Genomic DNA, 23,974 nt, shown 5'->3' on the forward strand with positions numbered 1-23,974 from the left:
CTCACAGACTCACTCTAATTGCACAATTAAGGATCCACATTTTAATTTGCTCTCTTTCTCCTTCAAGGCTGTAGCATGTCCTCTTCTATGTCCATCCATGTATATAATAGAGGTTCTGTGTGCAGAAGAGGTTGAGCTCCCCAGTGTATACTGTCATGCTGGAAGAGGTTAACAAGTGTTTTCTATGTGGTCAGAAGACTGTGGGTGACAGTCTGGCTTTCCACAGGGATGACAACGATTTGTGATGCTGATCAGGGAAGCTGTTTACCACCCTTGCAAGAGTTCAAGCTTTTATTTTCCAACTTCTCATACCCTCAGAAAGGGATATTGCCAGGACCTTCTTTGCAGAAAGAAAAGAGCAGCTAGTACTCTCATCACATAAAAGCTGGGAGTTCTGAAACACAGAGGTGATCAGCTTTTCATTTTAAAATAACCATTAGACTGCTTTGTCTGAAAAAAATCAAAGAAAGTAGCAACCTAATACAGAAAAAGTAAAAGTAGTAAGTATGTAAATGAGCAGTTTAAAACTCAGGAGATGGATATAGTAACCTAAGTTTAATCTGATGACTCTTTGTCTACACTCCTATTCAAAAATCTACAGTGATGGAATCTCCCTGTTTCTTCATAACAAACTGCTCTAGGACTTCCCTGTTTTACTGCTAGAAATCTTGCCTGAAGCCTGAATCTTCCTTGGTTCGTTGAACACCAATTGTAAGAAACTCCAGTGTGTTTGATTAGCAGAGCTTTCCTCCAGCATCTTCATGTCAGAGTTTGATGCTGCCTTTTTGGCCTCTGTGAAGGTCTGGAGAGGATTTTAAATATTAAATGGGAGGCAGGGGTAACAGTCAGGAACAATTTGCAACAGCCTGCATTGCTGCTGAGGAGATGCCTGAATCATGTTGTGCCTTTTTATGCTGAGTTATCATTCATTGCTGTGTGCTGGAAAAGAAATGACAAATTTATGGATGGCAAATGATTATCTGTCTGAATGAAGGGAGGGTTTGGAGCCCATGCTGTATTGGGAAATGCTGCTTGAAGATCCTGCTGTGGGAGCTTGGAAGTACTCAGTTGAAGGAGCAGTTATGGCACAGAGAGATTGTGGTGTACATGTTCACCCCAAGAACTTCCCACTGAACTTGTACCCTTGTCAGCTCTCCTCTGCTCACCAGGATGGCATCTGTACCCTCTCTGTCTAATGCTACATCTGCTGAGCAGCATGAGAACAGATGATCAACCAGTGAGTACTGCTCCAGCCTCAGACTGTAACATCTTGTCAGACCAGAGGTTGTGTTAGGCAGCACTGAATTCATGTGGAAGCACCTGGCTGGCCCTTGTTAGAGGATTCTTAAGACGATTCAGCAGCCAGTGAGGTGGCTGGGCTTTGGGCATCTGCCCTTTCCCTGTCACTGTGCAAACAGCAGAGTCATCGTGCCTGTGTGAACTACCTCCATCACGAGACAGCAACCCCAGAAGTATTTGTGCTTTCCAGTGTGTGTTACACTGTGCTCTGCTCTTAGAGATGTCCAAGATGCCATATAGGCTCAGACAGCCAAGACCCACTAGATCACGTACCAAGGTGTAGATTTTGATGGAACTGAGCATCTTGCATGTGATCCATCTCCCTGATTTCCCAGGCCTTGCTGTATATGGATCATCCCAAAGCCAGAATTTCCACTAAAACAGCCTGGCTGCCCCTGAAAACTACTGTGAAAAGCAGGTGACAGGGATAAATGCACATCTTGATGTTTAGTCCCATCTTTCTTCATTTTTCCCATTCTTTAGTTTGGAGTGATTTTTTTCCCCACCATTCACCATCCGTGGTCTAACAACTCCACTCGCGCGGATTTTAAGGCTGCGATGTGACACGTTGTTTCTCCCAGCGGCGGATCAGCTAATTCTCTTTGGCTGCCCCTGAAGTGCCGACTGAGGGAAAACAATACCAGTAACAGTAGCAGTAACTAACGGTACCATTAACAGATTTGGATGTTTCATGTATTTCGTCCCTGCACTCGAGGCTCTCGCTCCAAGCGCGGACAGGCAGCGGCTGCGCTCGGGTCCCCCGCGGGCCGGGCGGGGCGGGGCGGGGCGGGGCCGAGGCGCGGGCGCAGCCGTGATTGGCTGGCGGCGCCGTGAGTGGCAGCGGCGTTGCCCCCCGGGGCCGCCGCCGCCGCGCAGTGCCCGCACCCCGGGCAGCCGCGCCGCCCGCTCCGCCCGCGCCGCCGCCATGGGCCGCGGGGCCGCCCCGCTCCGCCGCCTGCTGCTCTCCCTGCTCCTGCTGCCTGCCGCGGGGACGGGCGCACCCGGAGCCTCCTTAACGCTGGGGGAACCGGAGACGGCGGAGGAGCCGATGGAGTACCGCGACCCTTGCAAAGCCGGTAGGGAAGCGAGCTGGCTGCAACTCTGGGAGAAGTTTGGAAGCGCGGCGGCGGTGGACAGGTGTCCCCGCGAAGCGCTCTTCGGTACCCCGGGTCCGCCCGGCCGAGCCGTGGCCAGGCTCACCTGGCGGCGGTGGCGGCGAGAGCCCCCCGGCCCGGCCGGAGCCGCCTCGGCATCGCGCTGCCCTCACAGCCCCGCGGGCTCCCGGCGAGCTGCCCCGCTGCCCCCAGCCCGCCGGGCCGGGAGGGCTCTGCTTGCCCTCAGCCCGCTGCCCGCCTTGCCTGGGGGCTGTAGCCCCGCGTGGGAGGTTGTGCCTGGCTGTTTTTTTGGTAAATCGCCTCACGCTCCCACACGGCTCCCCCACCTGTCCCGCTCCCTCCCGCGCCAGATCCTCTCTACAAAGCCAGGGAAATGCCCGGCCGTGCTTCGCATTTTGGGTTGAGGGTTCTCCCCCTGCCCGCCCCCAACCGTATTGGCTTTTCCTGTGCATTTTCACAGCCCTTTGGCAGGTGTTCAAACTTGCCCCGAGCTCCGTCCGGCCCCGAGTTGCGGTGCGTGCCCCGGAGCGGCGGCGCTCGGCGGGGCTGCCCGGGGCGCCCGGCGCTAGGGAGGCCGGCGATACCCGCCTGGCACCCGGCCCGGCCTCCGGGGGCATCCAGGTACTCCTGTGGGCAAATCACCGCATCCTTTCCAGGAAGCCACCAGCTGCTCCCTCCATCCCTTTCTTGGGGTTTTTCGTTCCCTTGTCAGGCTGCACGCTGCTGGTTCTGAGCTCGTTGCTTTTTATTTGTTTGATTTCTAAAAGAGCTGCCGCCATCCCTAATGTTGAATTCCCTTCACTTAAAGAGAATATGGACCCAGATTTTCTCTTTGGAAAACTAGGAGGTATTCTTGCTGTGAGTGTAACTCGTTTTGGTTCCAGCTTGTACTCTTGTGAATTACTTCTCTGCTGAGAAATTGGCAGCTGATAGCTTGTCAGTCGTGTTACATTTACAGATAACTTTGTGTGAAGTCCTGTTTTCTTAATACTGTAGGAGTTGAAAAAAGAAAGGACTTTGTTTGTGTGTGGTGTTCTTGGTCTCTTGAGTTGGGGCTTTACTCCCTGAATGTGCTCCTAGCTGTTCCTCAGTGTTCCTTGGTGATAGCTTCCCTTGTTATCAGCTCTCTCCTGCCTGCTTTTGTGGTACTTGCAGCCGTATCTGCTCACATAGATGAGCTCTGTCAAGGTAATGTCTATCAGAGCTTCTCTGCCTGGTGCAGCAAGTTTTGCTGGCCTTGTATGTAGGCTGAGTGCGGTGGGTTTGCTTCCAAAATTCAGCTCAATCCTCTCCAGAGTGTGTTTTTTGCACAAAACATTCCCTTGATCAGCAAATCATCTGTCATTTGATATATGGTTTGGTGTGTGGGGAGGTTAATTCTTTTTAATGAATATGGGATCCAGCCCAAACATGCTTTAATGTATTTGTGTCTGCTTCTAAATGGTAATGAATTGACCTCTCTTTCCAGTAAACTGGTTGTTAGTGACACAGCTATGGTTTAGACTTGGAGAGATACAGGTACAGTGCTTTGGCCTTCCCATCTGAAAATGTGTTATCCTTGCTTTCTCCTCAAGATTATACCATCATCTCTGCTGTCTCACTTGCCCTTGTGACTGTTGGGTGTTGCTGTCAAATCAAGTACATGGAGGATGAGCAATGCTCCTTTGAGGACCACACAGAGAACATTTACTTTATTTGACTTCTCTGCATCTAGCAGGGAACCTGTGGCAGAAAATGGGGAAAAAATTTATTTTCCCAGCCTTCCATTTACCTGCCTTCACTGCAGGATGTTTTGTTTTTTTCTCCTGCAGTCCCCTCATTTCCCAGGTTCTCTCCCTCTCTCTTCTGCATGCACATGGAAAAGACCCTAGACTGTCAATGACAGTCTCCCTTCATTTATGTCAGCACCTCCCCTTGTGGTGGACAGAAAAACTTTGTGTGTGTTATTCCTGCTAATTCAATTCAGGCAGGATCAATCACAGAAACTGTCTTTATTTTCTGGCTTTCAGTGTTTGCCTCTGATGCTTTTCCAATGTCTCCTTTCCAATAGAAGGGGAGGAGTGAACAAGACCTATGGAGGTCCCACAGGTGCTTCCTTCTCCTCCCAGAAGCAGGCTGGTGTTTCTGGTGGTGCTGGCACACCGCTGTCTGTGGTGGGGGCTGCCAGGCAGCATAGCCCAGCATTGCTCTGCCTTCCTGACCTGAGGCTCCAGTACTGCTGTTGAGTCTGCTTTTCTCACCCAGTCTGTGCATGTGTGGAGGACTCCACAGCCTTCTGCTTTGCTGCAGCCTCCTGCACTGGTGAGCACCATTACTGGCCTTCTCAAGTTTCAGTCTTGTTTTCTGTAGAAGAAAGAGAGTCTGGTTCTTTCAGTGTGTCCTGACTGGTTGTATTTCCAGGCTCTCTGATCCAGTTTCTCTTCATGTGGCTGTGCCCACCTAAAGTGCAGAGCACTTAAGGAACAGGGAACTCTGTACATGCTGTGTACCTATCTCAGTGCACTGAATAGTTCTGATTTTTAAAGTTAGCCCCAAAATAAACCAAACAAAGCTTGTACTGGATGGACCAGTGTTAGACCCTGCCTTGCTTTCGCAGCCTTCTTCCTCTTCCTGTCCTAGACCATCAGCTCCTAGTCGAGCTAGGCAGCTGTTCACTGCTGCAAACACCATCTCAAAGGATTAGTTGAGCTAAGATTAATAAGTGATCTATTTCTGTTAGTGGAACAAGGTGAAGACACTGTTAATAGAGTTGTGTCTCCAAGAGGGCCTGTCTGGGCTGTTGTCTAATGCCTGTATGGGAAGTCTATCACACTCTGCTCCTGATGAACTGTAGCAGTGACAAGTCTTCTTAACTTCTTTAGGCCTGGGCTTCTCCACTCGTGGGACAGTGTCGCGATCTGTCAAGAAGCATGACTCGAGAGGGCAATGGCTGCAGACCTGCTGTGAAATGCTCAGGTGTCTGGTATGTTTTGCAAGGGGAAACAGGTGGTCTGTGGAAAAAGAGCTGGCACTGTGAGACTTGTGGTGATGCTTCCATCGCTGCTGTAGGCACAAGCTCCTGTGCACAGTCCTGCAGCTGCAGATTGTATGCAGGCTCTTAGCCCATCGTGAAGACAAGCTGCTGCTCCTCTTACATGATTTCCAAAGCTGTTAAAAATATGGTGATTTCTTTTCATTAACTTTTCATTCTTTTTTTTAATTTCCTGTGGGCTAATGGCTGTGACCCAGAGGCTGTGATGGATTTAAATCTGGCAGGTTACGATGTGAAAGCTTGGCAGTTCCTCACGCCTGCAGCTCATGCCCTGAGGTTGAGTGCAGGCTGTTGATGGTTGTTCTGCTAGACTGGGAGTGGAAAGCCTGGCACATGCTCCTCCCTGTTGCATTAGTGGAGGATGTAATAATCTCCTGCAGCAAAGCAGGAGGGACAGCACAGGACAATAACCTCCTAAATCACTGCAACCACTGAGCTACTGGTATCAACACAAGCCCAGTTACCAGAGCTCAGCTGATGGGCCATGACTCCACTGCTGCTCAAGCTCTTAACTCCACCCATCCAGGATTTTCTTCTCCTAATGTGGCTGCTTTCCTGCCTTTTTGTAAGGCAGAAACAAACAAGGAGATTCCTGAATGGCTGATCAAGGGGCAGCTGAGGCAGGGCTGCACTGTCAGGTTGAGTTGTCAGGGAAGGTGGCAGTGCTGACTCTGTGAGGTGGATTTTGCTGAGTGTTGCAGCAGGTCACTGGAGCTTTTCCAAGGGAGCAGTACAAAGGTTTCTGCCCAGATCTGCTCTGTAATAGATGGACAAATGTCATAAGCCTGATGTGCTTTAGATGGATCTGCTGCTCAGGGGATCCAGCTAAGGACACCCAGGCCAGTGTGCAGGTCTGAGTGAGGCTGTGTAACAGGCAGGCAGCAGGAGGAACCATGGGTGCCTTCTAAACAAAACAAGCATGTCCTTCTGAGACTCCTCAGACAAATTAGAACCAAAGGAATTAAATAAACTGTAATTTGTTCTGGTAGTTATTTTGGTGCAAGCTTTTACAAACTTTAATTTGAAGTGAAGAGCAGAATCTCTGAGGTTCAAAGTGACCTCAAGGGGAGGTGGGAGGTGTAAATAGGAGGGAGAGTTGGGCACTGAGTAACTTGTCCTCTGGATGTGTGCAGGCTCAGTGATCCCTTCCTTCCAGCTCAAACCTGCCATGAGGCTCTTTTCCACCTGCCAGGTGAGGAGAAAAAGCTGCAGTTTGGTCTCACCATCTTGGTTCCTGGGCTCTTTGGTTTCTAGCATGGTACTTCCTGTGTTTTGTGAGCTGGAGGGGCAGTGCAATAGCTCATCGTCCAGGGAGGGGTCCATTGAGGATGTTCTGTGTTGGAGTCCTGTTTCTCACTGCTCTGGGCAGTTCATCCTGGTGTGACATGTCCTTACTACAGGCCGACCAAGTCCTGATGTAGGCCAACTTACGTCTTGACTCCCAGGCCAAATGCAGTGTTTCTCTGTGCAGGTGTTTGCATTAGGAAATTGGCAGAGCTGTCTGCCCAGCCATGTGCTCCCGAGGCACAGGCCAAAGGGAACTTGGGCTCCTGGTGCCTCTGTGTGTCTCAAGAGTCCTTCAGGAGGTTTTGTGTTGCTGACGAGAGCTGGACCAAGGAGGAGGAGCCTATAGGCTTGCAACAAATGAGCCTTGCAAGCAAGCTCAGCTTCTTTCTGTGAGATTTTGATCTCTCCATGGATTTTGCTTTGGTCTGTTGCTTGCAGTGCTCTGAGTGGGCAGAGTCCAGCCTGGAGAGGCTGCAAAACAGAGCAGGGCTCTGGCAGGGAGATAGTGCCTAGAAAGTGAATTAGTCCTTGTGGATTTTGTGGAGCTCTCAGGATGTGAACTCAAAAGGCGAAGAACTGAGGCAAGAAGTGTGAGTTGACATCAACTGAGTAGCAATCCCATATCTCATTTTCCTTTCCTAGAAAAGTTATTAGAGAAGCAGTTTGACAATGATAGCTCATCTTTTTGTGCAAGCCACTGCTCCTTCAAGTGTGGGTGCTGCTTGTCCATCACAGGATATTGCTGTGTGTCCTTGTTCCTGCTCCACCTGCTGATTTGATCCACCAGCTGCTAAATGCCCCATGCATTTAGAGTTCTCACACCAAGTGCTGTCCCAAGAGCTATAAATTGTGCTTCATTGTTGTTCTGTTCCTCACAGCTCTTCCTCTGTATAGGCACAGTGCCTTTTGTTCTAGAGACAGCACATTTCATTCTGGCTGTGGCGCAAACATCTGAAGTCAGGTGCAGATATTTCTGTGGGCAGCTGAGGAATTTGCTAGTAGGAACAGAAAGCCTTGAGGGGGTAATCAAATGAGAAAGGGGACAGAGTGACTGCAAAGTCTGGGTCATTCTAATGTTGCTTGGGTTTTGAGTGGGATGCAGATACTGTTTTCCCTATTGGATTCATGGATCGTTCATGTTAGCAGGGCAACTAGAAAGCTCTTTGCAGGCTGTGCTATGGATCCAGCCTGCTCACTTCCTGACAAGGGCTTTTCTGCAGTCTCACAAGTGGTCCTGTTTAGTTTGGCAATGCTGGGAGCACTGGCAGAGTGTGTGCCAACCCGCTCTTTGCTTGGGAATCACTGAATCTTGTGAATAAACCTCATTTGCATCTTACAGATTTTCTATAAAGTTTGAAGCCTCTGGGCTTGTATGGAAAGTGGCAGTGCAGCTGTGGTGGAGATACCAGTCCTCTGGTGTGGGGTTTGAGCTGTAGAGGGTGGGAGCCATAGGCTTACCCAAGGGCAGTCACTGTGGTGGTGGCAGTGCTGGGAGCTGAGTCCTGGTCTCCTGACATTAGAAGGTATATGGCCTTCCAGAAAAGAAAGCTTTCTTTCTTTGCCACCAATGCTTATAGGAGTGCTTTGAGGGAAGAGTCTGGGATATGACTCAGTCTGTGGATTCCTCAATGCTGAACTGATGGAAACTTTTATAGAGGAACGAGAGAGCTCTCACTGGCAATCCTTCCCCTTGCATTTTTTCCCTGGTATATTGCAGGAAGGGTTAAGTACTCAAGGAGGAAATTGACTCTTTTTGGGTGGTCTGGGAAAGAATGAGAGACCAGACTCTTCAGTCTTTAATTTACCTGCTTTGGGGAGGTGACAGCAGTTACAGAACGGAAAACAGGTGGGTGAATGCTACTGGAGTCACTTGTCAGTGATGCAGCTGTTTGCCACTGGGGAGGTGTTTTGCAGTGAGATAGAGCTGCAGCAGAAGCTTCCTCCTCAAAGGGAAGGTTTAAGGTAACTTTTATTATAATCCTAGCTGAGCACAAGCTAATGGGTCTGGTAAAGGAATAATAACCACCAACCCTTTTATTGCACCTGAGATTCCCAAGCAGGGAAGTCAGTGGCCTGGGGAATTGGAGAGCAAAACCTAGTGATCACCGTGACTTGAGATCTGGGTCTGAAGTCCTTCCAGTGTGTACCTGTCTTCTTGGGATCTGACTAAATCATGCTTGATCTTTGACACTTCTTGGGGTGTGTTGGATCTGCTTGTCCTGAGTGAGATGTAACCCTCTGTGCTATACCTACACCTTGGAATTTAGCAGTGGACAGGAGAGAGGATGGGCAAATTTAGGACAGAGGATTTTTTTCTTCCCCCTTAAAAAAGCCTGGTAGGGTGTGGAAGAGGTGCTTGCAGTTGTCATGGATACTTCTCCAGAGCTTTTATTGAACTTTGTAGTCTGGGTGCGGTGCACAGGTGTCTGTCCTTGACCATAGCCTGCACAGGTGGGATCAAGGACTATTGCTTGTTCTTCAGCTGTTCTGTGGCATAAGATTAGCAAGTCACAGAGTCCCAGACAAAGGCATTTAGAAACTGTGCTGTAAGTCTTCCAGGATTTAAAAGTCCACAAAGCTGAGAATTTTGGTTGGAGGCACTTTCCATTTGTGTAATTACATTATACCTTTGTAGTTGTGCTTGGAGATTTTATTCTCTCCCTGCTCTGACCTGTGTAGTGTGCCTACCCTTGCTGATGGTTAACACAAAGTTGCTGCATTTACTGGTAACCCACCTCTTCCTTGCTGCTAAAACTGCCAGTGGGTGTCTCCCAGGTGAGTGGTCTCTGGCCCAGTCTGGGGAGGAGTTGTGTGGCTGTAGATACCCTCTGCAACATGCACAGGCGCACACATTAGTCCTTAGGAAATGGATGGTGCCATGAGCCTGATACCCTGATACACTCATACATTCTACACTACTTTCCCTGATACTTTAATTGCCTTTTTTTTTTTTTTTTCCCATGGCCTTTGCTGCAGAGACCTTTGTGCTCTCTGCCTGCTTCCATCTGTTTCCTACAGATTCATTTCAGGTGTTCCCCAGCTTCCCTTTTGCTGAAACACTCTCCAAACTATGCCTGGAGGATTGCTCAGATCCTTCTCTGCTTCTTCCCACCACCTGCAGGTGTTCTGCAATGCCTTCTCCCCCAGGCTATGCCTGGGGTACCCCATCTCCTCTCCCATCTTGGCAGTAACTCCCAGAAGTCAGTAGGTTATTCTATCCTTGCTCACCCAAGAGCAGCCCTGTTGTGAATCCACCTGTTGTGCTGCACTTGATGATCCAGTTCTGTGCAATAGGCTGCTTGCTGTAGTAAATGGGATGCTGTGCCCAACTCCCCTTCCCTTCAAGAAACAGGAGGGGAATGCAGGGCTGACTTCTGTGACTCAGAGTGCAGAGCTGTCTGTGCTGAGGAGGTGATGATGGGATTGAGGGGACAGTGACCTGACAGGGCACACTGTATGCTGATTTGGATATGGGCAGGCTTGGAAGAAAAGAGGTACCTTTGACACTGAATGACTTTGTTATCCTGGATCACAAGTATTGCAGGTATTAAGCTGCAACAAAACCACTTTCAATTAGTGCTGAAATGTGATTTCAGTAGTCAAAAGAGAGAGATGACTAAGCAGAAACTGGCTGTTGTTTTGATTCAGCTACTAGGTCTTCTGGGTTTGTTTGGTTTTTGGTTTTTTTCTTCCTTTGTTGCAGCTGAGCTTCCAGAAATGCTGATCTCCAAGCTGATCCCCAAATGTTCAGACTCATTCTAGCACTTCCTGAACAGGAAGGTTTTCTGTCAATAGAAACTGCTTAAATGTGCAAGGAAGTCCTTGATTAAAGAACTCTCAATGATTGATTACTCTTTCTTGGCCAGTTTGTGTCAGCCCAGCTTGCAATGGAGAGAGAAATCTCTGTGTGTTGAGAAGGAAGCCCACAGGAAACCCCAGCAACTGGTAAATCCTGGTTTCTCAAGCCTCTGCTTTGAGTGGTACAAATTGTCAGAGACCCACAGCTGCTGCTGGTCCATGAATGAGCTCAACTTTAGACCCGAATGGAAATTCACATCCTAAGTAATTTTTTGTTCATGTAAATGTCAGCACTCAAGTAAAAAGCATCTATTTAACTTCTCCATCCACAAACCCCAAAGCTGTTCACATAGCAAACCATACAACAGCGTTATGAGACAGAAGTTTAAGTCTGCTGAGTGCTTTATCTCCTCCTGTTGAGAGCTGCTGTTGGAGTACAGTTGAGTCCCTCTGCCTCCCTATTAGAAGAGGCTGGTTGATACAGTCAGTACTGGATGCTGAGAAGTACCTCTGTCCACTTTTCTTGTCATAGCTGTGGGTGCTGCCAGTCTCACGCTGCTCATCGGTGTGACCGAACCTAGCATTGTCTGCAAACAGCATTGCCTAAGCATCAGCGCTTTCATTTGCTCAGAACTCTGGCAAAATTGACTGGTTTGTTTGGCATTTTACATGCTGAATTTTGGGTGGGCCTTGCTGGGGGTTCCTCATTTCAAAGAGCAGACTTGGAAAGAGAGGGATGTAATTACAAAGTGTGGCCTTCTTCCCACTAACAGTGGCTGTACCTGACAGAAGGGCTTGTCCCTGTTCCAGGGACAGACATCTGCTGTGGAAGTGGAGGATTGTCCACACTGCTGTGTGTGTTGGCAGGATGTTGTGTGATGAAGGTATTGGTTCAGTAAAGCATTGGTTTTGCTTTGAAATTCCTCCGATATAAAAATCCTTAAACTCACTAGACTTGCAAAGTCAAAACTCACAGAAATGCCAGCATTAGGTCTGCTTTGGAACTTTTGGTGTAGTTCCTTGGGCATGAAGGCAGACTCAAATGATGTGATATGGAACTCTGACTTGAACAGCTGTCCTGTGTAATGAATCTAACCCAAGACTGCATCAAATATGAGTAACAAAGGGGAATTCTGGCTGCATTATCCATCTCTCTGTTGCAGAAATTGGGTAGTGGGTAGCATACAAGACAGCTGCTACAGGAGGAGCTTGTACGGCTGTGTGGCAGAGGTGTTTGAGCTGGAGTCAAGAGGGCCCAGACCAAGAAACATTCATTGGTAAATGATTCTTGCAGGTGGTGGGGGAACCCAATATTGTGACCTACAAGTTCAGTGGCCTTGAAAAAAGGATGGAAATCTTGCACCTGCATTTCCCTCACCGAGTACCTTGGACCTAAGTAGATCTATTCCTTGGGTCACTTATTGTCAGTAACTCAAACTAGGTGTGAGCAGGGCAGTGATAAAACAGCAAGAGTCTGCTCTTCATTTGAGGGCCTGCCTGTAGGGGTCCAGAATGCATCTGGCTTTGGATGTGTTTGATACCCCAGAAGTCTAGTTCAGCCTTCTGTGATCACCAGATCTTGTACCCTGCCATTGCCCAGATGCTTCTCTGTTGGTTTGTTTGCCTGTATGGCTCCAATGAAGGTAAGGAACAGATCTTTACATATAAGTGAGTTTTTGCAAGTCTTGGCCACTGGGCCAAGATCTGTCTATGTTATTTGTACAGTGTGATATCTGATGCAGTCTGTTTTTCATAGTTCTATTGCAGTTACTCACATCAGAGACCCACAGACCATTTTGTTTCGTCCATGCTGGTGCTGCTGACCCAAGCAGGCAGAGATGCTCTGGCTCTTGGAGCTGACCCTTTGAGAGGGCAGGGGTGGCCTGTAGGGCTGGCTTTGCCCTGGAAGAGGAGCCTGTTGTTTGCTGTGCTGTTGGTGTTGGAAGAGTGTTTTGCTCAATGAGGCTCTGAGAGGCAGCTGGTGCCTGTATTGAGCTGCTGGTGTGTTGTGCAGTTGACCGCTGCCTGGATTTAATCTCTAACCTTTGATTGTTCTTGAAAGCATGTTCTAGGGATTTCATTCCCACCCACCCTGCTCCTGTGACCCCTTCCATTTCCTGGGTGTCTAAGTGCAGAACAGAGAAGATTCATTAACCTGGTAAGTAACCTCTTTTTATGAGGGAAGTGATTTTCCGTCACGCTCTGTTAGATCCTATTGATTTCTGTTTTTCCCCTCGTTGGCCTCTTTTGCCGTATATTCTTCTCTTTGTCATGCTTCAGTAGGAAGGTGATATGTGATATGCTGGGGTGGGTTTTTTTGCTGTTTCCTGGGCAAAGAGCTGGGATCTTCTAAGGCCATCACTTAAGTGCCCACGTCTCTGCCTTTTCTTGGAAAGCTTTGTTGTCAAGGCAAACTGCTGGTTGTTAATAGGATGTTGACATGAGGAGTAAAACCTCCTGGCTGCCCTCCTTTGTTTTGATGCTGAAAAGAGCATTTTCTATCTTTTGCTCTCTTTGCTCATTGTACAATCCGTCATCTCCTGGCAGAGGTGTGATGCATTTGCCATGGGGTTTGCAAGCATGCATGAAATGGAGACCCTCAAACCACCACGTGTGCATGTCCTCCTGGGTCGTGGCAGTGGCTTGATCCCCATGCTTTTGTGGTGAAATGGAAGGAGCTGCCAGGTTTGGGTTTGTCCCACAGGCTTGTTGTCACAGAGGTAGATTGTGGCAAGTGTGTGGAGAAGAGGCATCTCCTTGGATCTGAGTGGGAGGGCATGGGGTGTCCCCTGTTTCAGAAAGGACAGGACATTCAGTGAAAAATTCCACACAGAGTGGGGAAAGCATTTGCTTCCCAACCAGTTCCCCTCCTACTGTGCACACTTGTGTATTTTTCCCTCTGGACAGCCATCTCTGTGCTATTGCAGCTATTGCAAAGATAGAATATTGCAAATATTACAATGCTAAATACATGCACTCAGCAAGATACCTTGGTTTTGAGAAGGCTGTTGCTATTTTCCAATGTATTTGATTTTTGGACAGAGCCTTTCTGTGAATTAAGACAGATGTTTCAGTAGTTGAAGAAACAGTTTTCTTTCCAAAAGTACATTTTATCTTTTGTGTTAATTTCTCAACTTCCATGGTTCTTGATGAATTCCTCTTCATGTATAAATGTTCTATGCTAGTCCTGTGTTGAACTATTGCAACTGAAGCATCAAAGATTTAAAATCTAAGGGAGCCTTGTTGTTTCTGTTAGAGTTTTGAATTGTTACACAAAGGTGTATTCTGAAGCCATAGCTGGACTTTGCACTGCCTGTCCTAGTGTTGCTCATGCTCAGCCAATCGCAATGATCAGCTTTGCCCAAACAGAGGAGCAGAGCTGTCTGTGGCAAGGCTTGTCATCTAGGTTGTCCTAAAGAAAGGTTCATGAAGAATAGATCCTATTTATTCATAAATCTTAGGCTGTACTTTCCCTAAAACAGGCAATTAAGCCCTGAGGGGTCAGTGAAGGGATATGAGTTCTGTTTGCAGACCAAGCAGACTGATCCGTGGTGGTGCAGAGTGGAGAGTTGTGCTCCCAGCTCTCAGCAAAACAGGGCCTGGGTCTTTGGTGCCAGGCTGCTGGAAGCCTTGCTTTCATGGTTCACTACCTTATGTGGAGAAAGAGGAAGAAGCTAATTGGAAGTTTTTGTAGGGAAAGAGGGTGGATAATTCAGTGAGTTGAATACACTAGAAATCTGCTGAAGACCTTACTGGATCATAGTCTTTAGTTTTAGTTGTAAGCAGTTGTGAGGAAAAAACTCAGCAAATGAAAATGTCTTTAAATGCCTTCCACATTTAATGTTGTTTTCCTCTTATTGCTTTCAAGGCTTTGAACTTTGAGTCTGTGGTAGTTGGTTTTTTGTTGGGGTTTTTTTTGAAGTTTTCTTCATGTCCATTAACTCCAAAGACTCCTAGCATACCTTACCCAAAGGGGCATTGTAATCTGTACATATTAATGCACGTTTGAGTAGAGATGCTGGAAGGTATCATAGGAAAACAGGGAAGGCTGGTAATATTGCTATCAACGGAGGGTGGCATCATCAAAGGATCAGCTGGATGTGGGGCTGGCTAGGGAGGCTTGGGACTCTTTAAAACACACTTTGTAATAATGGTTTCTATCTGGTGAATGCAGGACTGGAGCTTGGTGACTCTTCCTACAGGACTGTTTTCATAATGCAAAAGCACCTTTTCAGTTGATGTGAAAGCTCAAAGGATTGTGTTCAGGAGTGTGCAGGCCTTCCTTCCCGTGTGAGGAGTGGACCTCTCTTCTGCTCTGTGGTGCTGCTATGTGATGGCAGCAGCTTCTGCTTCCTCAAGGTCTGGTCTGAGGATGCCATTGTCCTCTGGAGAGAGAAACTCTGGAATGAACCGTGTTCTGAATGGACTGGAGGTGAGGGAAGGGGTTGTGCCTCTTCTCTCCTCCTTTTGCTGGTGTGGAAGCAGAGAGGGTGACGGATACACCAGAAGTTCTGTGCATCCTTGGGCTCTTGTTACTCATTGTCAAAAACTACAGCAAACTCTGTTACGTTGTCACAAGACAAGGTCCTGGCCTTGTCTCCATCCCCCTGCCTTGCCCTGAATTTTGCTAACATGCATGAATACAGAGTCCTGAAATTCAGGTTCATGGTTCCAAAGTTCATGGTCTTGAGAATAAACAAAAAACTATTGTGGTGGCTGAGAGCTGCATACCCCATTAACCCAGAATCATGAATATTTATTGTGCTGGATTACAAAAGAACATAGAGACTATATTGTATTTCCTATAACTTTATTTCCATGGCATCTTTTCTTGGTGGGTCACTTTAATGTAAGCTTTGCTTATTTAGTTGCACACTTTAAGCCGATTAACTTTTTACTAATAAAATGTGTGTTGCCTCCCTTTGTCCCAGCTACCATTTGTTTGTACCTACACTCCTGTGACAAAGAGTCCCAGAGAACTGCTTTAAGCTCTGGGTAAATCCCACTGCTGAAGGCTTTGGCCCAGCTGAATGTGTCTGGGCTGAATTCAGCCTTGCATTTTCCCTTTCCCTCTCTTGCTGCCTGAAAGTTGGACCCTCAAAGCAAGGTCTTTGCCTCAAACACCTTTCCACTCTTGAAACCGTTTGTGGTGCTCTGGGGCTGGCAGAAATTTTTCAGCCCATTATTGCTCTCTGAGCTGGGCTGGAATAAAACTATAAGTGGTAGAAATTGGAGTTTTCCATCTATGAAGACTGGTCTGTGGCTCTACATCTTCAGCAGTTTCCCAGCTGGTAACCACATTATTCTTTCCTGCTTACAAAATTTGCACTGCCATTCAATGTTCAACATACTGCATGTTTTACTGTCACTTCTCTCTAAGAGAAGTATCATCCCAGAGAGATGACTACATCCTGCTATTTTGCTAAAGACCCTTTATGAAAACTGTGCTTTCTCACCAAAGGCAATTCAGACCAGAATTTTAAAGTTAGTTGGGAGCCAAAAGGCATGGATAAGCACTTGGAAAATACTTTCTAAAGGCCTTTTATAAATCTGTTCTTTTATATTTGGAGCTTTGCTAAAGCTAAAATGATTCCTTAGAAATGTACTGTTAGTACTTAAGAATGACTAATCTGCCTCAAAACAAACTCAGTAACCTGTTTTCACTGGGGCAGCAGGAAATGCTGAAGGAGGTGCAGAAAAGCAGGGTAAAACAGAGTGGTACATCCAAAAAGTCTCCCTGACTGCAGTAAACTTCACAATCCCCTATCCAGAGATGGCTCACTGTCTTTAGTGATCTTGGATAACTTTGTCTTTCATCTGCCTTCTTTTTGAACCTGTGTAAGTTTTGAGCATCCATAGCCTGCTGGAATAAGAAGTGCCAGAGCTTAACTGCAGCATCCCTGGGCTCTTTTCTTATTCACCTCTGAGTCAGAGCATCTGGCATCTCAGAGGTTTAGTTAGTGTTGCCTACCTGTTTCCATTCTTGTTTCCTTTTACAGCAAAGCTTCCCACGTGTTGGCTCTTGTCTTGGGGAGATTCAGAGGAACTCTGCTGTTTTTAATACCAGAAAGTGCTCACCCTTTGCTATTGAAGGAAAATCCTTTCTTTAAGAACTCTGAGATCACATTGGCCGTGGAAAAGGAGGAGAAACATGGAGAGCAGTAGCAGGCAGCCATGCTCCATGCCTTGTGATAATTGCTTAGTGCTTCTCTGTAGCTCTCTGGAGCAGATCATATGAGCTTATAACTGGCTTTCAGCTGGTTTGGGATTCTGCTTAGGAGCTGGGGTGACCCAGGAAGAGCAGTTCTAAAGATCAATGGATAGGTGCACTTCTTAGCTTGTGAAAGTTCACAAACTGTCCTCGTTCTGTTGGCACCTGGAAAGCATGAAGTGGCAGTGCAACTCCTTTGTGTAGCTTGTACTCAGTATTCCCTGCTGATGGCAGAAGCGTGTGTACTTAGTGCAGTCTATTGGTTTCCCTCTTCAGGGGAATATTTTGGGTTTTATTTATTGTTTCAGATTTGTGAAGTTCCTTGGGTTTTCTTCTCCAAAATTTCCCAATGGCTGCTCGCCCTCTGTTTAGGACTAGTGGAGCAGATGAGGTTTCACATGAGTCATGGCTGATTTTCAGGATCATTGTTTCTAGCAGGGCTGGTGATCCTGCCTGCTGCTGATGCTCAGGGTTGCTCATGGTAAGGCCTGGCTTAAAGCTGTGGGAAAAGAACTAGATTCTAGTTTGCAGTTCTTCACGCTGGAGTTTTCCCTAACTAGTGTGCCTGTGGTTGGGAGGTGTTTTTAAAGTCTGAGCCAAAAAAGGACTTTCTTGTCTCAGAGCAAGGCTAACATGGAGACCATACTGGCACTGCTAAATCCTGGCAACTGCCTCAAAGCAGCTCTGGTCCCTCTCGCCTTTGCTCCCTGCTTTTGTCAAGCTGCAATCTCCCACTTCAAAGAAAGGCACACTCCTGACACAAGACTCTTTGCTATCCAGCGGGCACAAACAGCTTGTCAGGGAAAGAACTTGTAATGATATTTTATTAAAGCTGAGAAATGTCAAAATTGAAGTTTGCTTTTATACCTTCAACCCTACCCTGCTTCTGTGTTGTGATAGTCACTAATTATGCGATTCCATGACAGTGCTTCAGGAATAGATCCAGTGGTGGGGCGGAGGGGACTGATGAGGACAGAGATCCCTTCTCTTCTTTTGTAGAGCCAGGGAGGTACACACAGAGCAAGGATGAAAAAAGATCCTTGCTAGCTTTGTGCTTTACTGGGTGTTTGGCATGGGAGCATATGGATCACTTGCAAAAGTGCCAAGTACTTGCTGTCACAAAGTGGGGAACAGAGCTTTGACACAGACTAGGCTACTGCAGAGGGTGCAGCTGAGGTGTTTCAGAGGGGGATTGCCACCAGAAACATTTATGATTTATATTTATATGTTTGTATAGTTGAATATTTATAATGTAATCTTATAAATGTTTGTGAAGGCCTGGGATGTGTATCTCTGACTGATGCTTTGTGTTCAGGACAAAGCTGGAAAGGGAGGGATGGGCATACTGAGGTGGAAGCCCACCCACTGCTTAAAGATCCACCAAGTGCTCTCTGAGCCAGCCATGTCCACTGATGGTGCAGTCATGGCCACTTTATTCTGATTTAAAGCTAGGCTACTGCTGAGGAAGACAGTCTTCCTGCCCATCCTCCTTCTCCCAGTATCAGTGAGCTGCGGGAACTGAGCACAAAGAGGGACTAATCTGGCTTTTACTCAAACCAAATGGGTTTTTACTTTCCAGTCCTCTGAATGCTTGTGGTAGCATAGGAAGGGCCATAAGAACAAGTGATTGGAAAGGAAGAAGGGAGTTAAAGAGATAAACCCAGCTGCCTCTGGGAGTTCTGCAAGCTGCATATCATCTACGGTGAGATGGTATTTCTGTTGTGCATGTGCTTGGTCTCATCCTGCTCTCTTATCTGGACAGTTGTGGCTGGAGTTAACCTTCACTGAGAGACCCTCCAGTTTCCATGAAGTTGTAGGAGATTTCATGTATTGACAATCAAATGTGACTGGAAAGCACTAAGGATGAGTTAACAGTTAATGGAGGTGTGGAAAGTAGCTGATACTTACATATGCATGAAGCATAAGCCTTGTTGAATGTCATCTTCTGCTGGATGCCTGAGGGAGCAGAGCTCAGAGTGGTCTCTCTGGCCTTCTCTGGGAGGTGAAGGATTAATGATGCCTCCTCCAAACTGCTGAACACTGTATTTTTGTGCTGGCTCTTCACATCTGCTGAGGTATGATACAGTGCTAAATACCATGAAGGGCCTTTAAATGGCAAACAGCTTCCACCCAGGATCCTCCTGACTCTGGAGGATCTGGTTCCAGTCTGGACCTGCAATCTACTAGCAAGTATATTTCATATGAATCCCACCACCTTGCCTTTTGAGGTGGCAGTGTGTTGATTTTATTACTATTCCCAGTCTCTAGTGTACTGATTTCTGTTCATGAGAAGACTTGTATGTTCTGCAGTGATACCCCAAAAAGCAAAGAAGAATGTGATGGGGAGCCTAGGTATGTTCCTAGCACTTTGTGATGCCAGTCTTCCATTACTGTAGCCTCACATGTGCTCCAGGTTTCCTGCAGAGTTTAGGGCATGAAATAACTGCTGCAATTTGGACCCATGGGAAGAGGCTGAACTGGAGAGAACCCTGCACTAATGGTGGAGGAAGCAGAGGTGGCTGCTGTTAGTATGCTGAATTGCACAGCATTTTCATTCATTCCAGCTGTTTAATGGGATTACACGAGGAGTGGCTTCTGCCTGCAGACATTTAGTGCCTATGGAAATCCGCAGCTGTCTGAGTCGGTTATGTGCAAATCCCACGTCTCCCCTTTATGCATAGGAATTTCTGAATGACAGAAACCATGTGAATCAATTGCATGCGTAATTTTTCACATGCTTCACCCAATATCAGATTTGGAGGGATATTTTCTGTTAACTGTGTTTTTGGTTCCCAACACCTTCCCCAAAGAGGTAAGAGATGCTGCTAGATGTGGGAGTAGGATAGCTTTGGGGAATGTGGATCTCCTTGCCTTGGGCAATGGGAGACAGCCTCCTGTGAAAGGCAACATGGAGCTGGATGCTCTCATATTCCACTTGGTCCAACTGCCCTTTCTGTGATATGCCTACTGGTGGAGTGGCAAGGAGTAGACATGCTTCATCCTCAAGAAAGAGAGGTGAGCTTCAGCACCTTGGTGCTGGCCAGCTATGGATGGTCGGTCTGACGGTGGAGCACTGGAGTGGAGACCTGAGACGTCCAGCTCTATCCTGGGTTCTGTGACCATAAAATAATTACTTAACTTCTTCAGGACAGACCGAGAAACAGATCTTTGGATGGCTCTTTGAGGCACCTATTTGGTGTCTGCTCCAGCAAACTCTGTCTGAACAGACAATGTAGATTTTACTGTGTAAGGCCAGTTCCAGTAGGTTCAGGCTCTGCACTGCACTTCCCTGGGGTGCAAATACAATGTGCCATTGTATTTTCCATTGATAGAGAAAATAGTGGCATCTGTGTACTTTTCCTTTGAATTTTAAAATCCTTCTAGTTGCCTCCCCTCCATTTCCAAATAGAGATAGTTATTGTCTGCTTCCCTGACTGGATCTACCTCTTGGAGAGCAGTAACCCTGACTGAAGGCCTTACTGACAGTCCCCCCATGTACACATTTACAGACCATTAGTTTGGGTGTGGTCTAGCTGTAATATGGCAAGTGACCTCTTGCCAGGCTGGGACAGAGAAGAAAGCCACTGTGAGTACATTAGAAGTGAAATGTTAACTTCTGGTTGCACAGCAAAATGTGTAAACATGAAGTTATATCTTATGTGGAGCCACAGAGCTTCATTTATGCTTTGAGCAATTCCAGCAGTTACAGCCTGGTGCCTGATGTCTGGAAATGTCTGGATAAGGACTGAGCAAAAAGCACAGCTGTCATATGAGCAAGTAACTTTTTCTGGAACAAGAAGCAGGAGGTGGTTACACTGACAGAGGGTGATGAAACAGTGGAACAGGTTGCCCAGAGAGGTGACAGATGCCCCATCCCTGAAAGCATTCGAGGTCAGGTTGGATGTGCCTCTGAGCAACCAGATCTAATTGAAAGTGTCCCTGTTCGTTGCAGGTGGTTAGAACTAGTCCTTTAAAGGTTCTTTCCAACCCAGACCTTTCTATGAGTCTGATCTCGCCATGTGGAGGTGTTCATCACAAGTCTTTTCCACCGTCTGCCCACTGTGATCTGTAAAGTGTGTTGCTGCAGTGGCATGATCCCAGGAGGAGGCAGTGTTTGGACTGATCAGCAGCATCTGACTATAGAAGAGGCTGGAGAAGCCCAGGCAGACCTGGGAAAAAAGGAGCTGTTGCTCCAAGATGAAACTTTTCTCTGTAGAAGCCAGACAATCTCCTCATTTATTTGCAAGTGGCGTTTGGTCACAGCTCTTTGGCAACATATGGAAACTGTTTAAATTAGCCGTATGAGCCATGCGTGAAACAGATGCATGTTCTTGAGCAGGCTTTAATCGCTGATGTTTGAGCGAGTGAAGGGTGCAGCTGGCTTGCTTGGGAAGTGAGAACATGTCCTCACCCAGATGTAGTTAAGTCCTTGAAGTGAAACAGAACTAGCATGTTAAAGAATGTACCAATAAAGACCAACTTCTCATGGGCACCTACTGCATAAATAATATGAATGGACATAATGACACTTAACCTTTCACTGCTTTCCTGGCTGCTCACTGCTAGTGCAGGATCAGTTGTGTCAAAAGAAGATGAGGTGCATGACTTGCTTGCTAGTGTCTTTCAGTTGTATGCTGATCTAACAACCTAAAAGCTCTGAGGTCTGATCAGAGCACAGTTCTACACCTTTCTGAGCAATCTTAGAGCATAATGAGATCTTGTTGAAGAAGACAGAAAACTGTGGTTGCTGTGATTTTTAGGTATAAATCTTGAGAGCAATTTTGTATGGGGAGAAATTGCACCTAAAACGGATGCTTCTGTAACTGGAGTTAGACAGCCTCAGAAATCTGAAGCCTTGTGGAGCTCTGTACACTGGGAGGACTGTGTTGCTACACAGTCCTACATGCTCACTGTGGTGTTTATGGCTGTGACAGTAAAAATGTCCTTGCATATTGAGAACTTTGACTTTATATGTGCCAACTGTGATGGGATAGACCAAGGTGGGAGTCACTGAGAAATCAGTGATTGTTGCTATATATGCTTGGGTGACTGAGTTTAGTTGATGTGGAGCAGTAACGCTGAGATACAAGAATAGAGCATTTATGGCAGTGATATTCAGAAAAGGGTGAAGAAGCAGTGAACATTTTGGAATGTCACAAAGAACCATCAGAAGGAAGGCCAGGGCAGGATGCAAACCTGTCCTGTGAGGGCAGCACTGTGATTTTGTGTGCTGCACGGGGATGACTGCACAGTGCAGTATTTATAGAGGGGTATGCTGCTGCCAGATTTGTAATGCTCACCATTGCAAAGCAGACTGGAAGAGTGCCTGCTGGAGCAGGCTGGCTCCGTCCTCTGCCATATGTCTACAGGTGCAAATCCAGAGAGGTATTTGAACATGCTGCTGGTGAGCCTTATGAGCCACAGAAGGGGAAGCAAGAGATCCTGTTTACTCTATATAAATGATGAGGCAATCACTGGTTTTTTTTCAGGTTTCTTGTAAGGGTTTAAAACAGACAGGGAATGACCAGAGGGACATGTGGTATTTGGTAGGGGGTGTCTAGAACCAAGTGTCTCTCTGAACCAGCTGTCTTTTTGGCAGCCTGTGCTCTGGGCTACCAGCACAGTACATCCATCTGTGGCACCACTGTATCCTGCAGGATTGACACCTTCTAGGAAAGCCACCTCTTTGGATTACATAATGCTAGAGGGCAGGTTTTGGTGACCACCTGATGAGCATGAACAGTCCATGGCTGTAGCATCAAAGGCTTCAAATGTAAAACCAGTGCATTTTCAAAATGAGCAGATGAACCAAACAGCTGTTTGTGATGGCAAATACTGATACTTTGACTGATGGATGAACCTGGGTGGAACATATCTTGTGATGTGTTTTGACCTCTCATTTGTTTGTTTTGTTTGCTTCTTTGGACTGTTTTTGCCGGTGGTGAGACAATCCTGGAAGCATTCTTGTCTCAGGTGTAACTCTACTGATGTTTTGTGTATTACAGGGGGTTGAGCACTTCATTTTGCAAGGTTATTTTTAACCCCTAAATATTTGTGGTGAGGCCAGTCCAGGATGGTGACTGGATAGCAAGGAAGGGCTATGTTCCTTGCTAGGGTGAGCAATTTCCACTCCTGCTCAGGGTGCCACTGTAATTTTTCATGTGTAGTATCTCCCTCCAGGGAATGTTTGTAAAGTTTGTTTTTTATAGAGAACAGTGAAGAAAGGAGATAAAGTCTTCTGGTTTCTTTTTGCTTTGTGTTTGGTTATTGGTTTGGGATTTTTTTGTTTGTTTATTTTTTCAGAGGGGAAATATAAGTATTTTCTTTTTTTTTTTTTTAATTTGCTCCTTATTAACACAACATAAATGCTATGTTTAGGACTACATCACAGCTCGGCGCGTGCCTGGGACAGTGCTAATGCCACCTTGGGACAGTTCTCTCCAAAACTGGAATTGCCTAGTGCTTTTCTTGTTATGCTCACCTGTTTCCTCTGCTACCACCTCCTACTTTTCATTGATGCTGTGACTTTGCAGCTTGTGAGGGCTCCAGTCCTGTGGGTTGCTGAGCCCTTCATTCCCTGGAGTGAGCTGTGGTCCTTACTGATTTACAGAGCAGGAATATGGCATTTGCCTAGTTCCTGAGATCTCAGCAAGGATGGCTTTTTTTGTCTTTTCTGCTGGGACACCTATGCTGGGCTTAAGGCATGAACCTTGCTGTAATCTGCGGGTACCTTTGCTCACATCCCATGCCCCCACCATGCTGCCAGTGCTGCAACCACTCTGGCTTCTAATCTCATTCTGATCTCTTCATTGTGGTGTTTTTGGCAACCCAAATTCCCCACCCAGGCCTGAGAATTTAACATCAGCACATTTGCATGACTGATCAGATTTGTCTCGCTTCTGTGACGACATTGTTTCTATGGAAAATTAATGGATTCTCACGTTGTATTTTTAATGGCTGAAACCACCTCCCTGCCCACCCTCCCATCCCTGAGCTTTCAGAGGGGAAATCTGTAAACAGCTCAAACTAGCTATCCTCCATAAATAGCTCCCATTTCTTTCCTGCCTGCTGTCCGTTTCTTTTTTCACTTCCAACAGTGCTGCAACATTCCTCTCCTGGTGTTGGTGGATAAAGAACAATGAGTAAAATGAGCCTATGTTTGCTTTCCTTGTCTGGCCCTTGAATAGATGTGATCTATCATGAACTGCTTCCTTTCATTCAGGACCATGTGGT

General features: G+C 46.8%; 1 protein-coding gene across 1 annotated transcript in view; it reads left to right on the top strand.

The window, feature by feature from the left end:
* Positions 1-2,185: 2,185 nt before the first annotated feature.
* The window catches only part of TLL2 (tolloid like 2), an 84,783-nt gene continuing 62,994 nt past the window's right edge, over positions 2,186-23,974 (top strand). Inside the window, exon 1 of the mRNA XM_085065453.1 lies at positions 2,186-2,375. Within this exon, the coding sequence (XP_084921579.1) occupies positions 2,225-2,375 (151 nt within the window). The 5' untranslated portion in view covers positions 2,186-2,224. The remainder of the gene's footprint in view (positions 2,376-23,974) is intronic.

This window comes from Lichenostomus cassidix, chromosome 6, assembly GCF_008360975.1.
Source record: "Lichenostomus cassidix isolate B80296 chromosome 6, HeHo_3.0, whole genome shotgun sequence".
In the NCBI taxonomy this organism is placed as follows: Eukaryota; Metazoa; Chordata; class Aves; order Passeriformes; family Meliphagidae; genus Lichenostomus; species Lichenostomus cassidix.